The 21406-nt window shown below is 32.2% G+C and overlaps 1 protein-coding gene across 2 annotated transcripts; it reads right to left on the reverse strand.

Moving 5' to 3' along the window:
• Positions 1–692: 692 nt before the first annotated feature.
• On the reverse strand, positions 693–20368 carry LOC134723323 (chondrolectin-like). Of its 2 annotated transcripts, XM_063586942.1 has the most exons (6): positions 20195–20368; positions 10364–10526; positions 9334–9554; positions 4183–4209; positions 2360–2391; positions 693–2086 (listed from the first exon to the last, which is right to left on the reverse strand). In XM_063586942.1, the coding sequence occupies exons 1-6, from the start codon at positions 20244–20246 to the stop codon at positions 1649–1651; spliced, it is 933 nt and encodes a 310-aa protein (XP_063443012.1). In that variant the 5' UTR covers positions 20247–20368; the 3' UTR covers positions 693–1648. The 2 variants fall into 2 exon arrangements, with proteins under 2 accessions (XP_063443012.1, XP_063443014.1); XM_063586944.1 differs by lacking the exon at positions 4183–4209.
• Between the last annotated feature and the right edge of the window lie 1038 nt (positions 20369–21406).

Raw genomic sequence — 21406 nt, forward strand, 5'->3', positions numbered from 1 at the left:
TTCAAGGGGGGGGGGGGGGGGGGGGGGTCGTCCGAACCCCCCCACGAACCCCCCTGGCTACGGGTATGATTATACATATAAAAAAGAAAACTCTCCACAAAGACCAAACGAGACTGTAACTTACAACTAAACGTCACTGTACGGCCTTCAACCATGAGTAAAGTTAATACCGCATAGTCAGCGGTAAAAAAATAGGTGCCGACCTATTGCTAATCAAATGATGGATATGAAAAAGGGAGAAGAGTGTAGTATTAAAAAACTCATGTAACCCTGCGACAAACGCATGTGCCTGTCCCAACTAAGGAACGTGATCGGTGGTCTAGACTAGGAAATGGTCTGGGCCGCGTTCAATATCGTAGCTGCTACGTAGTGCTACGTAGATTTTTGTCTATTGAACGTGTAGCCTGCCTATAGTTTCTACATAGATATTGATAGCTGCTACTATATTGAACACTAACCTGATCATGACATTAGAATATATTCAATGCAAACCATAAACACCCTTCTATAACATGAAAGGTAAACCACATTACATGATTGTTTAGATAATGCTGTTTGCAGAACGTCCAGTAAACAATATTTCAAAAATATTCTTTACATAGTTGTCAATAAAACATATATGCAAACGTTTTATTAGTCATTTTAATGCAAAGCCTTGCAGACTAAGTGTTTTGAAGAAAAGTGAAACGCTGTTAAAAAGACTTTTTTTATTACAAAAATGGATTGTATTAGACAATTTTACAATGGTTTGTTTTCAAGAGCCAAAAGTATCAATCTTCTCGTGGATCACCGTGCTTTGTTCTCTGACCCTCCGTGCACATGGAATCATTTATTAATACAATGTTATACACATTGTATAAATTAAGGTGGCTCCATGCTTGATATTCATAAAATGTTGACAAAAATACTGGTTTACTTTGACAATCTGACAAAAAAAATCAAAATTAAAAAAATGCTTTTGTGATTTTCACACTTTATCGGGAATACTTTATTGGGTATATTGCAGTTTTACAAACACTGAGTTTGGTCAAAAACTTTAAACTGATTTTACAGAGTTATCTCCCTGTATTGGTATGTGTCAAACAATTGACCTTATCTAAATTAACAGTTTCGTTTACGGCTCAAAATATATAGTATGGGCAAAGCAAATTCCAGTTCATAATAAGGTGCTAAAATGCAAATCTAGTTTCAGGCAAATTACAAAACAAAGTCCTATAATGTATGATCGCAAATGTAACCACAATGTAACAAGAGTTCGAAGAAATCAACTCCATGCGTCAGGCTATAAATATAGGAACAGATCCGATGTTGCAGGATAAAAACAATCTGACGTTGCCGACTATACCATAGTTATGGAGTGTGCAACACTTGCGTGTTAAATTTGGAAATATGCTTTTGAGTTGAAAAAAGCATTAATGATATTTTAAAAACGGTTGACCTTATTTGTAACATGACAATTCATTAGCAACTGCTCGATAAAGCTATGCATAAAGTGAGCGGGTTCAGTGAGATATATTCTTAGGCTAGATTCAAAAATGTTCAAAAGAACCCTGGTTCACGAAAATTTAACGTACATAATTGCTTGTAATTTGATAAGATAAGTGTTCATATCATGCTTTCTCGTACATAGTTTTGTCCAGATTTTCTTTTACATAAAATGCATATAATCGGTAGATTTATTAGACGGTGAGGACGAATCATTCAAACTCATGCTATCATCTCGGTCATATTGTGAAATATCATTGTAGGGTGCAATATCAATGACATTTGACGGGTGATCGTCGACATCGAAGACGTCATCATGGTTCTGATTTCTGCTATACGAAACAGAGGCTGCAGCACTTGATTTTGCGCGGGAATAATCAACGCCTTCCATCTGACTCATGCAAATTTCAAACTGCTTCTGTGCTTGTAATCTGGTTGGTATAATTTGCTTGCTCGCCTTGGAATTTTCAGCATACTTTTTCTCCTGTTGAAAATTACAGCAACATCGACAAAGTATGCAAATTATTATTCCAATACCTAAAAATATTCCAAATGCAACTGACATCCCGACAATCATGTCCGAGTTGATACCAGATGAGCCCTACAATAAGTAAACATTGAACACTATTATAATAAAAAAAAATGTTTAAATATCAGCTCATATAATTGTAAAAAATATACTAGTCTTCCGTGTATTTGCATTTGTTTCAAAAATATTGTTTAATTTCAGTCAATTTACGTTACAAATTGATTGAAAAAAACGCGAATACTAGTAGTATGAGGTAAAGATTTACATACCAATCAAGGCCCTAAACCGCGAACAAAACCCTACTCGAAAATAACGTGATATACACGTACGGTATTTAGAACTTACCGTGTATACTGCTGGTGTGGATGTTACAAGATCTGAAAATTAAAAAAACAATAATATAAACTATATATTCAATACTTGAAATCTCATTGAAAAACAGCGAATGTCCAAAGAAGAGCAATATTGTAACACTGCAAATATACAACCGAACCTATATATCGTTATTACGTTAAATTTAATAAGAAAACAAATTTAAGTTAGCACAAGTGTAGTATTCTTCAGACGTGTAATGTAAAATATATATGTTTACGTTATATAGGCTTTCTTCTTCTCGGCACACTTCCGCATTTTGAAAGAGTGATATAAATCTTTAAGGTTTTTTTATTTGTATGTAAGAAAAATATTTTTTGTCTAAGGTGCTTGAAGAGTAAGCTATATATCAGATTTATCTTTATAAGTAACCTAACAATTAACATATTTCTTAAATATCAAATAATTAATTTTGTTATTTCTTCAAGTTTTGATTAATAATATAGAAAAAGAAACGTCAACAATCGATAAATAAACAAACAAGCAAACACAAATACATACATACAAACAAAATTGAACCGACTGGTATATGTAGTAAAATTACATGCAAGCAATGGTAAGGTAACAGTTTATTTGTCTAGACTACGCATGCTCTTTGCAGGATGATCAAAGCTGTATACTTTTGCAATACACAAAACTTATTAAGTATAATACTGATCGTAGTAAGGAAAATGTGCGCTTATTTGAATCTTAAAATATTTGCCAATTTTTTTTCATTGACGTTGTCAGAATCTTTGAACTGTGAATTGACTTTTTCTTCGAGTCCCTTAAAGTGCCATGTAAATATAAATATGACTGATTGGTGGAGATTTATGCTTGTACGCATCAGTTTAAAACTGATTCACAGGACTTTTAAACTAGTGCACACGACTTTAAAACACATGCACACGACATTATGAAACTGTGGTCATGACGTACAAAAACTGGAATGCACGATTTTTTAAATGGTGCGCATGATTTTCAAAGTGATGTGCACGACTTTAACATGTTAAAAATTCGTGCGCTAGTCTGTTTGAAAAAATTTAGACAATTGTTTTAAAAACATGCGCATGAGTTTCAAAGTCGTACTCAACAGTATTTGAAAGTAGTTCGCAACAGTATTTGTAAGCAGTCGGAACAACTCGGCCTTTCTGGTTGCACGAAGAAGCTATTGTACTGCGTAGCGAGAATGGCCGAGTAGTTACGATTGTATTTGTAAGTAGTACGCAACATTTTAAAAGTTGTTCACAACAGTTTAAAAGTCGTGTGCACAAATTTAAAGTCGTGTGCATCAGTTCTTAAGTCATGTACACTAGTTTGAAAATTTTGCGCATAGACTTTCAAACTGGTGCTCACCAGATCATATCTTCGACGGCCGAAAATATCTATAGTTATATAAACATTGCACTTTATAGATTCTCCGTATTCTTCTGAAAAAATATTTTATTGTTAAGTATACGATCAGGATTATACTTCAGATTGTACTGTCACTATACTATTGATTGGAATAAGGATTCAGGTTATGGCTATACTATTGATTGGAATAAGGATTCAGGTTATGGCTATACTATTGATTGGAATAAGGATTCAGGTTATTATAGCTACATGTATACTATTGGTTGGAATAAGGATTCAGGTTATTATAGCTACATGTATACTATTGGTTGGAATAAGGATTCAGGTTATTATAGCTACATGTATACTATTGGTTGGAATAAGGATTCAGGTTATTATAGCTACATGTATACTATTGGTTGGAATAAGGGTTCATGTTATGGATTTTATTTAATTTAAATATTTAGTAAAACTGATGATACCTTGCACTACAGGATCTGGTATATATACTGTACATATAAAACAAACATTTATAATACCTGTTAAAATCACATATTGTTAAAACCAGTTCAATATACGTTTATAAGCTTACTATAAATCTTATTAACTCTTGTTAGATTAAAGAAATTATATGTTTTTTGCTCATTGTTGAAGGCCGTACGGTGACATATATGCTAATACCAAGTGTGCAAGTATAAAAAAAATCAAAAACGAAACATTGCACCCTTTCGGAATGTTTGGTTCTCAGTGTTTTTTTTTTATTTGAGCATCACTTGTTAGTTTCTTGTACTAGGCTAAACGCGAAACTTTAGATTGTACTGTAACTATACTATTGATTGGAATAAGGATTCAGGTTATGGCTATACTATTGATTGGAATAAGGATTCAGGTTATGGCTATACTATTGATTGGAATAAGGATTCAGGTTATAGCTATAGTATTGGTTGGAATAAGGATTCAGGTTATGGATTTTATTTATAATTTAAATATTTAGTTAAACTGATAATACCTTGCATTTGGTATTAGCATATATGTTGTACAAAATCGAAAGCCTGGTATCTTTTGCGAGTCTTTTCTTATAGTCAATAGAATCGGTGAGATCAGCAAGTAATGAAATATTGTCAGTCAGGCCGAATTGAAAAATGTGAATCACTTTTCTGGATTTCACATAATAAGGAACATCCGCATCAAGAATTTTTATACGACCGCAAATTTTGAAAAAATTTTCGTCGTATATTGCTATCACGTTGGCGTCGTCGTCGTCGTCGTCGTCGTCGTCCGAATACTTTTAGTTTTCGCACTCTAACTTTAGTAAAAGTGAATAGAAATCTATGAAATTTTAACACAAGGTTTATGACCATAAAAGGAAGGCTGGTATTGATTTTGGGAGTTTTGGTCCCAATATTTTAGGAATTAGGGGCCAAAAAGGGCCCAAATAAGCATTTTCTTGGTTTTCGCACTATAACTTTAGTTAAAGTTAATAGAAATCTATGAAATTTTGACACAAGGTTTATGACCACAAAAGAAAGGTTGGGATTGATTTTGGGAGTTTTGGTTTCAACAGTTTAGGAATTAGGGGCCAAAAAAGGGTCCAAATAAGCATTATTCTTGGTTTTCGCACAATAACTTTAGTTAAAGTAAATAGAAATCAATGAAATTTAAACACAATGTTTATGACCACAAAAGGAAGGTTGGTATTGATTTTGGGAGTTTCGGTCCCAACAGTTTAGGAATTAGGGGCCAAAAAGGGACCCAAATAAGCATTTTTCTTGGTTTTCGCATCATAGCGTTAGTATAAGTAAATAGAAATCTATGAAATTTAAACACAAGGTTTATGACTATAAAAGGAAGGTTGGTATTGATTTTGGGAGTTTTGGTCCCAACAGTTAAGGAAAAAGGGGCCCAAAGGGTCCAAAATTAAACTTTGTTTTGATTTCATCAAAATTAAATAATTGGGGTTCTTTAATATGTCGAATCTAACTGTGTATGTAGATTCTTAATTTTTGGTCCCGTTTTCAAATTGGTCTACATTAAGGTCCAAAGGGTCCAAAATTAAACTTAGTTTGATTTTAACAAAAATTGAAACCTTGGGGTTCTTTGATATGCTGAATCTAAAAATGTACTTAGATTTTTGATTATTGGCCCAGTTTTCAAGTTGGCCCAAATCGAGGTCCAAAATTAAACATTGTTTGATTTCATCAAAAATTGATTAATTGGGGTTCTATGATATGCCAAATCTAACTGTGAATGTACATTCTTAATTTTTGGTCCAGTTTTAAAATTGGTCTAAATTAAAGTGCAAAGGGTCCAAAATTAAACTAAGTTTGATTTTAACAAAAATCAAATTCTTGGGCCTCTTTGATATGCTGAATCTAAACATGTACTTAGATTTTTGATTATGGGCCCAGTTTTCAAGTTGGTCCAAATCAGGATCTAAAATTATTATATTAAGTATTGTGCAATAGCAAGTCTTTTCAATTGCACAGTATTGTGCAATGGCAAGAAATATCTTATTTCACAATATTGTGAAATAGCAAATTTTTTTTTAATTAAGAGTTATCTTTCTTTGTCCAGTAAAGTAAGCAAGAAATATCTGCAAGAATTTTTTTTAATTGGAGTTATCTTTCTTTGTTCAGAATCAACTTAAATCTTTGTTATATACAATATACAAGGTATATTCACTTTTTACTACCAAATGATAAATTTAAATTATCTTTACCATTCAGTGATAACAAGCAGTTTTTTTACATCTTAATATTTTATGATGTATTTAAATGAGTAGTAATTGTTGCAAACTCCATTAGAATATTTTAATTGAAATTAGTTTTGGAATAAGGGAAAGGGGGATGTGATTAAAAAATTGGGTTCAATTTTTCTCATTTGAAATTTCATAAATAAAAAGAAAATTTCTTCAAACATTTTTTTGAGAGGATTAATATTCAACAGCATAGTGAATTGCTCTAAGAGAAAACAAAAATTTTAAGTTCATTTGAATACATTCATTCTGTGTCAGAAACCTATGCTGTGTCAACTATTTAATCACAATCCACATTTAGAGCGGAATCCAGCTTGAATGTTGTGTCCATACTTGCCCCAACTGTTCAGGGTTCAACCTCTGCGGTCGTATAAAGCTTCGCCCTGCGGAGCATCTGGTTGAAAATTTATAGACGATTACAAGCGCGGGAAAATTGGTGAGACGTCATTATTAGCTGATAGAGCTCATTTGTCCGACGACTAATTGTTGGATTAACGGGGTGTCATCGGAAAATTAATTGAGATAAAAAATAGAAAAATCAAAACGTTGACACAGCATTAAAACCTTAAAACTTTATGGTATTTATGGAAAGACAATAAATAATATTAAGAAGAAATACATCGGATCAATAATTTGTTCTATAAACTAATCATATATACTACGATTAAAATTCTATACACCAAACGCGCGTTTCATCTAATAAGGACTCATCAGTGCCGCTCGAATCAAAAACGTTAAATCAGACAAATATATTGGACAATGACGATTAACGTGGACTTTTACCTATAGGAATTGCAACAGAGCGGTCAGTTTTTGTATTGTTTGTTTTGAAGTGTTTTTTTAAATGAGGAAAAATCTTGATCATTATGAAAAAGTTTATGCATAACGTTCAATAAGTTTTACAGAAGAAAATTCTGCTTTGATTATATGGCATTTTGGGACAATTGATGCAATAGACTAACGAGTTCTGTCCCCTGGCTTGATACCTTGGACGACCAGATTTGGGACACATTCGTCGGTCTATTGATACAAAAACCAGACTTTTGTATGCCCATTATACTTCACAATATTTGCATGAGAGTTTCAGGACTTTTGTCTGACTAAAGTTATGCTTCTGATAGCAATTATAATGTTTTATAATGTTTATATTACAGATATTGTACACATTACCGCTCTATGACATGGTATTATATCAATTATTGCATATCGATGAAAATATAATTCCATCCACTCCCATAATAACTTGATATACAACGAACTTCAAGAAATTGTCTTCAATCGATGGTATCTTTTGTAGTGTGACATTTTTTGTTCTTTTTAAATGTGACTTTGGTTTTTTTAATAATCAATATGTTTTAAACTAAAGTAGCGAAGTATTTGCGTCCAAATTAATCTATGAGACAGAAAATTGACAAAGATTAAATTGAATTCTCTAATCTAACAGAGATGGGTCATTAGTTGAATAAGCCGTGTATCAATTATAAAAATGTTTTACCTTGCTTGAAACATCGCAATATATTAGATTTAAAACTGGAAATTTTATGAAAAATGCCAGGAAATTCGAAATTTGTCGATTGACACATTGGGGTTTAAAGTCTTCTTTTTTAAAATTAAATTCTATATCAACATATAATACTACTAGTACTCTTTAATTTGATTCGATACTAGATGAAGAATTTGTTTATTTAAGTTCCATTTCCTGCCGAGAGAAATTAAAATCTTGCACTGATTTTATTGACAGAATCAATAAGTGTTCCTGATACTATTTGGTGTATCTAGGCACAGTACTACAGCAATGTGTCAACCGGAGACCTGTTACGTCAATATTACATTACAATGGAATGTATTGGATAAAATTATGTTCTTTTTCCGGAGCATCAGGAGATTGATGTCATAAAAGAAAATGACAACTTAAGTTGAATACTGAAACTGCTAACATTGTAGCAAACGGCATGACAAAAATGTGGTTTTATAGAAAGGTATAGGCAAAATCAATTTTTTTCTTTGTAGTTAAGTTTTAAGAATTATTTTTTAGATCAAGTATAGTTGTTATTATTCATATCCAGGCCTCAATACACCATAGCTCCTACTTGATTATTATATATCCTTGAAAACATAAGAATGGTAAGATGTTCTGTTAATTTAATCAACAGGGTATAATATTCGCTGATTTTTTTTTCAAATCTTACCACTTTGCCATTGTTTGAACAAATTTCTATATCTCAACATACGAATTCAAAAAAAAGATAAAAATCAAACAATAAAATGCTCGCAATATTCCTGCTGTTCGGTGTGTACCAAGGATACGCGTTGAAGACCGTTCTTTGACCTATACTTAAGTTGTTGTTTACTTATTTATTTATTTTTTACAGCTGATGACCTTGAGAGGTCAATCTGGTGTGAAAGCCTGGAAAGGAATCAGACATTTTGCATGAGGGAGATATATTCCTAAATCTAAATGATTTCCATAATTTTGTATACATTTTGAAATTATTAAAGAATCTAAGGTTTCAACTGTCTCAGGCAAAGTTGACTTTAGATGAATTTGAATATCAATTTTAGGTATTTTTGTCATATAGCGGTTTCGGTTCTTATACATCATCGGATTTAAATGTTTGGCTTTGAGCGTTCCTGATGAAGGTAAATCCGGAAAAGCGCTTCGGACGCATTGAAATTATTAAACGTGTTGTTTTCAAATTTTTTTGTAACAGCTAATTTCAATAACGCAAATTTAATATCCGTGTTTACAAGCCAGAAGGCAGATAAAATATTCTTACGTTGCATTGTCGACAAGCATTACGAGTTTTATATTGCCATGTAATGTCAAGCCCTACTTGATTATTAAACACGTGACCATAATTATAGACATAGTACGTACCTTCATATGAACAAGCAAAATGATGCTTATAAGAACAATCACTTGTTCTAAAGGAGTAATCTGTATAAACATCTAACCTAACGCAATGTCTTGTATCAGTAAAGTATGGTTCGTTGTCATACCATTTTGTCCATGACGCTTGTACTCCATTGCTCCATGTAAAGTTGTTTATACTTCCGGTAAACTGTAAACCAATGTATACATCTGCAGGTGCGGTGTATCTACAATATAATATTTCAAAAAAAATCTACGTTATGGTTTTTTATTATTAATTGTTTTGTTTGTAGTGGAGTGAGTGTTTTTGTTTGTTTGTTTGGTTTTTTTTTACTTATGTTTTCCAATTTTATAGTTTTGCCACTGTTTCTGGATATAAATCTTTTGAATAAATGTCATGTTGGAATAAAATATACCGCCTTTTAATTGTTCGCTGGCTTACTGTTTTCTAGCTTCAGCCTGGTTGAGTAAAGTACATGGCTACTTTAAGAAGAATTATTTCGTTTTTCTTTCCATTAACATCTTCCTTTCAAGTCTTTTATTTACAATTTCGGTTATTACGTGTGCAGTTGGTTTTTTCTTTTCTTTAGGCAAACAAATAACCATGTATTTCTGTTAAGTTAAGCCTATTTCAACTGATCTTTATAGTTCGTTTTTATGTTTTACTGTTATACAACTGACCCAGGTTAGGGGAAGGTTAGGATCCCCTAACATGTTTAACGCCGTGACATTCTGCATGTATGTGCCTGTCCCAAGCAATGGGCCTGTAAGTGGTTTTTGTTTGCTGTTGTTATTTTTTTTTTGTTCATTTATTAGGCCGTTAGTTGTTTAGTTTGAATTGTTTTACGTTTGTCATTTATGAGCATCTTTTAGCTGACTATGCGTTATGGGCTTTGCTCATTGCTGCAGGCCGCACAGTGACATATAGTTGCTAATTACCGTGTCATTTTTGGTCTCTTATGAAGAGTTTTCACCTTGGCAATCATACCATATTGTCTGTCTTATATACACTTGTATATATATATAAATATTTTACCTGTTTCCTCCTGTTATAACATATTTAAGCTTTTCCCATTTTTCCTGTGAATCAACAACAGCTAACACTTTCCCGTTTTCTTTACATATTGTATCTGCTTCCTCCCAAGTGTAACCATTGGAGTTGTCCTTATGGTGGGTCACCTCCCAACTGATAACACAGTCTGGCATTTTCAAAATATAAAATTATAAAATAAAATTGAGAATGGAAATTGGGAATGTATCAAAGAGACAACAATCCAACCATTATTATATATGATAGAAAAAACAACAGCAGAAGGTCACCAACAGGTCTTCAATTTAACGAGAAATTCCCGCTCCCGGAGGTGTCCTTCGGCTGGCCCCTAAACAAATACTAAATATATACTAGTTCAGTGATAATGAACGCCATACTAATTTCCAAATTGTACACAAGAAACTAAAATTAAAATAATACAAGACTAACAAAGACCAGAGGCTCCTGACTTGGGACAGGCGCAAAATTGCGGCGGGGTTAAACATGTTTATGACATCTCAACCCTCCCCCTATACCTCTAGCCAATGTAGAAAAGTAAACACATAACAATACGTACATTTAAAATTCAATTCAAGAGAAGTCCGAGTCTGATGTCAGAAAATGAAACCAAAGAAAATAAACAAAATGACAATTATACATAAATAACAACAGACTACTAGCAGTTAACTGACATGCCAGCTCCAGACTTCAATTAAACTGATTGAAAGATTATGATTTCATCCTATGAATATCAGGCACAATCCTTCCCTTTAGGGGTTTAGTATCATACCATCATAACATATATGAGAAGAACATAACCCGTGTCATGCCAACAACTGGTTTTTGAATAAACAAAAAAATATCTCCAAATCGGATTTGTCGCAGTGAATTTGTGTCCATTATCTTTGTGTCAATAGACGTTTTTTGTCACAGTGACATTGTGTGAAGTGACTTTTTATCACAATGACATTTTGTCACAATGACTTTTTGTCACAATGACATTTTGTCACAATGACTTTTTATCATAATGACATTTTGTCGCGATTTTTTTGTCACCGTGACTTTTTTCACGAAGACTTTTGGTCACCGTGACTTTTTTCACGAAGACTTTTTGTCACCGTGACTTTTTTCACGAAGACTTTTTGTCACAATGACCTTTTGTCGTGACTTTTTGTCACAGTGACTTCTTATCACAATGACATTTTGTCACAATGACTTTTTGTCACAATGTCTTTTTATCATGATTTTTTGTCACCGTGACTTTTTTCACGAAGACTTTTTGTCACCGTGACTTTTTTTACGAAGACTTTTTGTCACTGTGACTTTTTTCACGAAGACTTTTTGTCACAATGACCTTTTGTCGTGACTTTTTGTCACAGTGACTTCTTATCACAATGACATTTTGTCACAATGACTTTTTGTCACAATGACATTTTGTCAGTGATTTTATACCACAATGACTTTTGGCCACAATGAATTTTTGTCACAATGTCTTTTTATCATGATTTTTTGTCACCGTGACTTTTTTCACGAAGACTTTTTGTCACCGTGACTTTTTTCACGAAGACTTTTTGTCACCGTGACTTTTTTCACGAAGACTTTTTGTCACTATGACCTTTTGTCGTGACTTTTTGTCACAGTGACTTCTTATCACAATGACATTTTGTCACAATGACTTTTTGTCACAATGACATTTTGTCAGTGATTTTATACCACAATGACTTTTGGTCACAATGAATTTTTGTCACAATGTCTTTTTATCATGATTTTTTGTCACCGTGACTTTTTGTCACCGTGACTTTTTTCACGAAGACTTTTTGTCACCGTGACTTTTTTCACGAAGACTTTTTGTCACCGTGACTTTTTTCACGAAGACTTTTTGTCACAATGACCTTTTGTCGTGATTTTTTGTCACAGTGACTTCTTATCACAATGATATTTTGTCACATTGACTTTTGGTCATAATGACATTTTTCACAACGACTTTTTGTCACAATATCTTTTTATCACGATTTTTTGTCACCGAAACTTTTTGTCACAATGACATTTTGTCAGTAACTTTTTGTCACAATGACATTTTGTCAGTAACTTTTTGTCACAATATCATTTTGTCAGTTTCTTTTTTGTCACAATGACTTTTTGTCACAATGACTTTTTATCATAATGACCTTTTGTCGCGATTTTTTTGTCACAGTGACTTCTTATCCAATGATATTTTGTCACAGTGACCTTTTGTCACGATGACTTTTATCACAGTGACTTTTTGTCACAATGACAATTTGTCAGTGACTTTTTCTCATAATGACTTTTGGCCACAATGACCTTTTGTCACGATTTTTTTGTCACAGTGACTTTTTGTCACAATGACATTTTGTCAGTAACTTTTTGTCACAATGACATTTTGTCAGTAACTTTTTGTCACAATATCATTTTGTCAGTTTCTTTTTTGTCACAATGACTTTTTGTCACGATGACTTTTATCACAGTGACTTTTTGTCACAATGACAATTTGTCAGTGACTTTTTCTCATAATGACTTTTGGCCACAATGACCTTTTGTCACGATTTTTTTGTCACAGTGACTTTGTAGCACAATGACTTTTTGTCACAGTGACTTTTGGTAACAATGGTTTTTTTTCACAATGACATTTTGTCACGATTTTTTTCACAATGACTTTTTGTCACAATGACTTTTTGTCACAATGACTTTTTTCACAGTGACTTTTTGTCACCGTGACTTTTTGTAACAGTGACTTTTTGTCACAATGACTTTTGGTCACAACGACTTTTTTAACAGTGACTTTTTGTCAAAATGACATTTTGTCAGTGACTTTTTCTCACAATGACTGTCGGCCACAATGACTTTTTGCATCAATGACATTTTGTCACAATGACTTTTGGCCATAATGACTTTTGGCCATAATGACTTTCTGACAATGTCGTTTTATCACGATTCTTTGAACAGTAACTTTTTGTCACAGTGACTTATTATCAGTGACTTTTTGTAACAATGGCTTTTGGTAAGAATGGCTTTTTGGTCTGAGACATTTTTGATCACAGTAAGTGATTTTTTTGTCCTGTGACATTCTGTTCTTCATTTGACATTTGGATCAGGCTACATCTAATTAGCAAAGGTTTATTTTGAACATTTAGACTTTAAACGACTGGACTTCTTGGAACCAAATAATACGGATTTTAATGGTTCGTCATTTAATTCAAGAAAATAGAATGGAATTCATTTCTTATATTGGTGAGTTTGTATAACCAAATCCTACGTTTTTTTTATAACATTTATTCTCTTTTAGCATGCATTGCACCTTTCAGTCTCTTGGTCCTCATTCGCATGTCGAGCTGATGTTAACAATTTTGAAACAAGAATAGCCGATTTCAACTCAATTTATTTTGTCATGAAATAGAAGTAACTTAATATCATTAGTTACAAGTTGAATACATTGCGTTTTAATGTTTTTTTTCCCCAAATATTGCAGTATTTGTACCTTAAGGATTGAAGGGTAAAGAATATGTGTTTCCATAGAAACAACAGTTACATCTGTCATCAGCTTTGAATCGTTCAAGAGGCTCCTGACAAACAATGAATCAAAAGCCCTTGTTTTTGAATCCCCACTGTTAAATATTTGTATAGCACTTTTTTTGTTTTTGTATGATATTTTATTCAAAATCATATTTGCACACACCCAAAAGTGACAGAATAGTCAACGATTAGTCTTCTATTTGTTTTCTCATTTGTTATACAACTGACATGTTTTGACATTTCAGAAAAATACGCAAAGTACATTTACAAATCAAATGCAATCTAAACGAATTACGCAAATGCAGGTGAAAATATTTTGAAACATGTTCTTCAAAAGAAATTTATAGAGATAATGAGAGGATTGGAAAATTGATTTCCGTGTTGTTTGTAATGTTAATTAGTTATCAATTTACTAAATTCGCATTAAAGTTGGAATTCAAACAAAATTAATTCAAAAGGATGAATTATATGAGTGCTCTAAGCATCCTATTTTAGCTTAGGTTTGATTAGTCCATCCTGCATTGAATCATTTGATTTGATTTACATGTCTGTTGTAAGTAAGCTACTAATTTTAATGGAAAAGTGTTCGTTCAAAGTCATGAATATGAAATTTCGTTCGGGATATATTCGATTTGATTGACGAGTTCAGTGTTCTTCGCTTTTAAAAAAAAATGTATTTCGTATTAAGTTTGGGGTAACTTTTTGATGGTGAAATGAGTTCAGGTTGCAAGTTATTTTTATCTTTCATTTTTCACGATTTGCTTAGAAATAAACTAAGTTAATCGTTGATTTTTTATTTGTCGCCAAAGGAGTTTTCGGTTCAAAAACGTTTTTTTTCTTTTGACAATTGGATCTATGAGTATGAAGTTTCCATTGAATTCTAATGTTGTTGTATAGCTGTAACTTGTGTCCTATACCTTTTGCTACTTTTGATCATAAGATATGTTTAAACTAAACTATGTTCCCATAAAAACATATCTGAGGCTTTATTTGATTATATAATGTGGCAAATGTTGGTGTTTTTGGTAAATAAAATGAATAGTTACTAATTCTAATATGACCTACTTTTTGTTTTAAATAAACTTTGTCTGGGCAACATAATTCATCTCCACAAATCAGACAAGAAATTCTTAAAATAGTGAAGAGTTTGGCATACTCGACTACATAGGTAAGCGTAGAGACTGGAATACTTTTTGACCAGTTAGTGTATACCATGTGCATTACCGATTACATTTGTTAGCATAGAGCCTGGCATATTAGTATTCAATTAGACTGTCTAATGTAGCATCTTGATTTAATAGGTTGTCCTAGACACTGGTAAACTTTATTTAACAAGTTAGTGTATACCATGTGCATTACCGATTACATTTGTTAGCATAGAGCCTGGTATATTCGATTGGACTGGCTAGTGATTAAATAGGTTATCTTAGAGACATGTATACTTTATTAAATCAGTTAGTGTATACCATTCGCATTACTGATTACATTAGTAAGGTTAGCACAGACCTTGACATATTCGATTGCACAGGCTAGTGTAAAGCCTGAATTACTTAGGTAAGCCTAGAGATTGGCATAGAGCCTTGCATATTCGATTTTACAGGCTAGTGTAATGCCTGGATTACTTAAATAGCCTAGAGACTGGCATACTTCATTGCATTAGTTATATAGCATAGAGCCTTGCATATTCAATTGTACCGGCTAGTGTAATGCCTGGATTACTTAGGTTAGCCTAGACACTGACATATTTTATTATATTAGTTATATAGCATAGAGCCTTGCATATTCAATTGTACCGGTTAGTGTAATGCCTGGATTACTTAGCTTAGCCTAGAGACTGGCATTCTTTATTTCATCAGTTAGTGTAAACCATTTGTATTACTGATTACATTAGTAAGGCTAGCATATATGGAGCTGGTCATATTCGATTGCTCAGGCTGGTGCAATGTCTGGATTACTTCGATTGGCCTAGAGACTGGTATACTTTATTACATTAGTTATATAGCATAGAGCCTAACATATTTAATTGTACCGGCCAGTGTAATGCCTGGATTACTAACGTTAACCTTGAAGCTAGCATAATTATTACATCAGTGAGGGAATACCATGTGTTGTACAAGTGTAGTGCCTGTGTAATAGGTAATTGTAAATACAGGCTTACTCAATTGAGAGGTTGAAATAAGGGAAGAGCCGTGTGTATATCCGATTGCGCCAGTAAGTTCTTGTGATAACCTGAAATTCTCGATTGCAACGGTAAGTGTATAGTCTTGAATACTCGATTACAACGGTAAGTGTATATAGTCTTGAATACTCGATTACATCGGTAAGTGTATAGTCTTGAATACTCGATTACATTGGTAAGTGTATTGTCTTGAATACTCGATTACATCGGTAAGTGTATAGTCTTGAATACTCGATTACATCGGTAAGTGTATAGTCTTGACTACTCGATTACATCGGTAAGTGTATAGTCTTGACTACTCGATTACATCGGTAAGTGTATCTAGCCTTTCATAATCGATTACACCCATTAGTGTAAAGTCTGGCATACTCGATTACATCGGTAAGTGTATAGTCTTGAATACTCGATTACACCGGTTAGTGTAAAGTCTGGCATAATCGAGTACATCGGTTAGTGTAAAGTCTGGCCTACTTGATAGCATCGGCTAGTGTAAGTACTCGATTTCATTTGTTACCTTAATGCACCGAACAACATGAATTCAAAGGTTAAATTTATACCTGTAAATAGATTAATAATGTTTAAAAACCTTTGATAACATGGAACCAAAATGGATTTTATCATGGTGCATATATTTCTGCATGATGAAACTTTTTTTTCTGTATGACATAACAAATTGATAAAATTTTCTTTTTAAAGCGAAATAAGGTTTATGAGTTCCTTGTTTTATGGTCTGTATTATATGAATGTTAAACGTTTATTTTTTTATAATATGTTCAAGATTAATGCAATTATTGAATTAATTTTCTCTTCATCTAAACATATATGTTAGTGCAGCGAAATAAGAAGATAATAAAACTTGTCTTTGATGTGTTAGGTATGGGATATATTACAACAGAAACGTCAATAATTACTAGAAATCTAATTAAAATAATCACTCATCTTTTACAGAAAAAGATAGCTGACACCTTTGGTATTTACATGAGGTATACTAATATGCAATTTAAGTTTACGAAGAAGATTTAATGAAATTATATGATTAATTATTTAGAAGTAATCGAACACCTCGTTTCGAAATGTACAATTGGTTGTTCTGTAGTGCATTTTTCATTTTAGAATGTCAAATACAATATTCTGTTTATATAACAGATGAAAAGGTCTGTTAATAGTTCTTGTATAGCTGAATTCAAAATTTCGTATTGGAATTAGTCGTAATAAAAGAATTTACTCGAGTATGAAATCAAATAAAAAGTTTAGTCATTTAATAGTGATGCTATTTGTTTTTTAAATTATAAACATCAAGTTTCCACCACAACATCAAGTGTGTTACGATATTTCTCAACTCGAGACTGTTTAATTTTAAAATTCAAATCTGGAGACTTGCCGAACATTTTGAATTTAACTGTTGAGAGTGGAGAAATATTGTAACATGAGAAATAGTGGTTGAATCTGTTTCATTAAAAAAAAAATGACATCATTATTGAATTTCGACCAATCATTAGGCGAGAACAAACTAAAATTGACATCATTATTGAATTTCGACCAATCATTAGGCGAGAACAAACTAAAAATGACATCATTATTGAATTTCGACCAATCATTTGGCAAGAACAAAGTTTTCTCTAGAGATATGAAATATGAAAAAAGTAAAATCACAAAAATACTGAACTTAGAGAAAAATCAATTCGATAAGTCCATAATCACATGGCAAAATCAAATAACAAAACGCGTCAAAAACGAATGGACAAGAACTGTCATATTCCTGACTTGGTACAGGCATTTTCAAATGTAGAAAATGGTAGATTAAACCTGGTTCTATAGAGCTTACCCTCTCACTTTAATGAAAATTAGAGGGAAAAGCATCACAGAAGGGAAAAGAGAAAATCAAAATGATGCTAAACTTTAATGTTACAATGATTACAACTAATTGACGCTGTCAAAACGTCCAGTGTAAAACATTACATGAATATAAAGATGGGAACATATTGCGATATGAATAATTTGCACTCGAACGACAAACTAAGTCGGATGTTTAGCATACTGATTTACAAGGTAAAAATGCTACCGGAAGACACGTCTACTTCGAATGCAGCATGCTTGACGGAAAAGCAGAAATATTTCAAGTATTTTGTTTTATACATTCTTTAATAAAACGGTCTAGCGTACTTGATGCGTGCGCGCTACCGAGAGACCACAGATGCAATGCATTAACAGAAAAGAACACTAATGAATGCTCTGGGGCTAATTGTTTTTTAGAGTATTATAACCAAAAATCAATTCTGAAAAAGTGAATACGTATAAAATGCACCTGCAAATAGACACGAATAGATTTTATGTCCGTTAGAGTAGGTTCCAAATTAAATAACTTCCTTTACATATAGCTCTAGATGCTGATTTATCTGTTTGAGCCACACATTTTCCGGGAAGCCCGTCAACTTGTTTCTTAAGTGTTATATGCTTGCTTGATTGCTTAACGCACTGAGGCAACTATATGTTGAATCAGAATGCATATTCAGGACAAGAATATTTTAGTAAAATTCGTCGAGGAGGATCAATCTAGACGAGGGGCTGGAAACTTTGAATGAAAATGAGAATATGCTGGATAAGGGTGGAAATTCTGATTCAAACAAATTATGTACCGACATCTCTTACGAAATTTTCATATATTGACGTCCAGAAAACTATTTTCTTTACCAAACACGAGTCATCGGATTTAATAGAATCCTCATTCCGACTGGATAGGGCTATGTATTTTTACATCCTGTAAATCCAAACGATGCCCATTTTAACAAATTTTGCGGCGACTTACTATATATATAGTTATGATACTGGACGGCAAAAATCATGGAATGATAATTCTTTTCCCCAGTCATAATTTGGAGTCCAATAAGTATCATAGAAATAACCAAACGAAATCCCGAATTCACTTAGAAATGTAGTGGTTAATATGTTAACTATACATTTAAAATGATCTGTTAAATATATCAATGTGACAAACATATTTTGCATTTCTTTATTGTTTTGGTCAATTGTTAAAGGTGAATTCTATCTATCCCATTTATTTATTTTTCAAAACATTATAAATAAAAATCGAATACTTTCCTGTCTTACTGATGTCTCAGTTAAAGCAACAGATTGTGGACTTCAAACGATAGTAAAAATTTGTGTCATTTTGTGACAAAAACACAATGATAGTAAGATCATTTTTAAAATTCTGCTGAAATCCTCAACCGGACGTGTTTCGAAGTAATTTGGTAAAATGAGTAAATAAAAAATAATACTCAATTAAATCGCATGCGTCCGAATCGCTTTTCTGAATTTACTTTCATCTGGAACGCTCAAATCAAAACAGTAGAAAAGTAGAGATGTATTGAAATACACAAGGCAACGGTAGGAGCTTTATGAAAACAGAATATCACCAGAATATTCAATTTAAAATACTTGTTCAACTTTGTCTTATTGAGTAGAAACCTTCGTTTTATAATAATTTCTCAATCATCGACAGGAATTATAGAAAAAATATGCTTTAAAATCATTACAATACAGGCTACTGAGCTGGTGACACCTTCGTTCTATATTTTAAAACAACTGGAAAAAAAGTATGTGTTAACGCTGAAGTCACTGGTAATTTAAAAGGGGAGTATTCATTTACTTTTACCGTCTTCTCTCGCGTTTGGTGCTCCTTGTATTTTATTCGTGGGATATTCAAGTGAATGAGTTTATTTGTTTATATCATAACTTTGTTAAAATAGAAAAAAGAAAATTTACAAAATTTGGGCATTATTTGGAGAGTAAAAATGTGCGATTGCTGGTTTTTTTCTGAGGAATTCGTAATTGTACGTAGAAAACAGACTCACGTTGTTTTGCTTTCTAAAATAGTCGCGTAAACCAATTTAAATGGTCTTTTTCTTTTATTGATATTTTATCTCTTCGTCTGTTGAATTATGTATATATTTCATTGTGAAGACAAGTTAAAAGTCAGACTTCATAATACTAATAATTCACAACAGCTATGGATCAAAAATAAAGAAAAACACTTACTTCATATTAAGGATATTAAGTTACGATCAAATATAACTATTTTATTCTTTTCAATCTATATAATATTCAGTTTGAATTTAAATACATACCTCCTATTTTCCAAAGTATTCCAGACAAAAGAAATAATACTAAATTGAACATGTTTTCTTTATTTCTTATTTTTCCATTGATAAATCCATTTTATCATTAGAACTGTATATAATCCTTATCTCACAGACATAGTCAGTTGACACAAGGAAACCGGACCAGATTTCAATATTTGTTGTCACATACGGCGCATGAGTTCTAAAGCCTTAAGTGGCATCGATTTTTATATCTGCAGCTTTTAACAGTTGAATTTAAAATCAACACATACATTTTCCTGTTGGCACCGGCCGTACTACCGGTATAACAATTAGAAACATTAAATCGTACATTGATCTTTCGCCATCTGATATTACAAATAAAATTTTAATTGTTCGCCTGAACCAAAATAATTTTTATCAATATCTTTTAGTTTTCAGTATAAAAGCCAATTTAAAAGGGAATAAATATCATTAAAAGGGTATTTGATATTAATGACAATTAGTTTGACATATATGTGTACAGAACTTAATACTTTTTAATTTGATTCTGTATCAAACAGAAACGCATTGTTCCCGATTTTTTTGTTCTGGAATAACGTTGCTTATACATAAGTGTCAACGTTTTGAAATCTTCACATTTTCTAGAAACAAAGAAAGGAAAATTTATTAAAGGGAAAAATGGTCCAAAATCAATATCATAAGTTTTCCCAGGTATATGATGAACACAATTTTACATTAATATATATCTTGAGGACGGCGCGATAACTTTTTCATGGATGTTTTTTGTATGATACAATGCTTTTGGAAAATATAAAAATTAAAAATAAATGATAACATGTACTAGTTTTTTTATTAAATGATTATAAAACTTGTGCATGTATCAAGGTAAATTTGATTATTTGATAATATCCAATTAAATTTAAATATAGAGTACATAAGTATAACTCCACCTACTTATAATGTTTGCAGATGTCTATCTTAATTATAATGCTTAAGCAAACATTTATACAAAAAAGCCAAGCAAGCCAACCAAACTCTTAGTATACATGCTTTTAGAAAGCAAACACTATGAACCTCATTTAAATAGACTATGACCATATGAACCTCATCTTCATTGGACTATGACCATCTGAACCTCATCTTAATTGGACTATGACCATATGAACCTTATCTTAATTTGACAATGAAACAGCCTGAACCTTATCTGAATATGACGATGACCATATCAATATAAAA

This window comes from Mytilus trossulus, chromosome 6, assembly GCF_036588685.1.
Source record: "Mytilus trossulus isolate FHL-02 chromosome 6, PNRI_Mtr1.1.1.hap1, whole genome shotgun sequence".
Lineage (NCBI taxonomy): Eukaryota > Metazoa > Mollusca > Bivalvia > Mytilida > Mytilidae > Mytilus > Mytilus trossulus.

Bases quoted from the DNA above. Each gene is read 5' to 3' on its own strand.
- LOC134723323 (XM_063586942.1), bottom strand. From the start codon at position 20,246: ATGTTCAATTTAGTATTATTTCTTTTGTCTGGAATACTTTGGAAAATA. The intron at 9,555-10,363 runs GTAAAATATTTA...ATTATATTGTAG, and splicing joins GTTATAACAGGAGGAAACAG to ATACACCGCACCTGCAGATG. The intron at 2,087-2,359 runs GTAAGTTCTAAA...TACTTATTGTAG, and splicing joins CCACACCAGCAGTATACACG to GGCTCATCTGGTATCAACTC.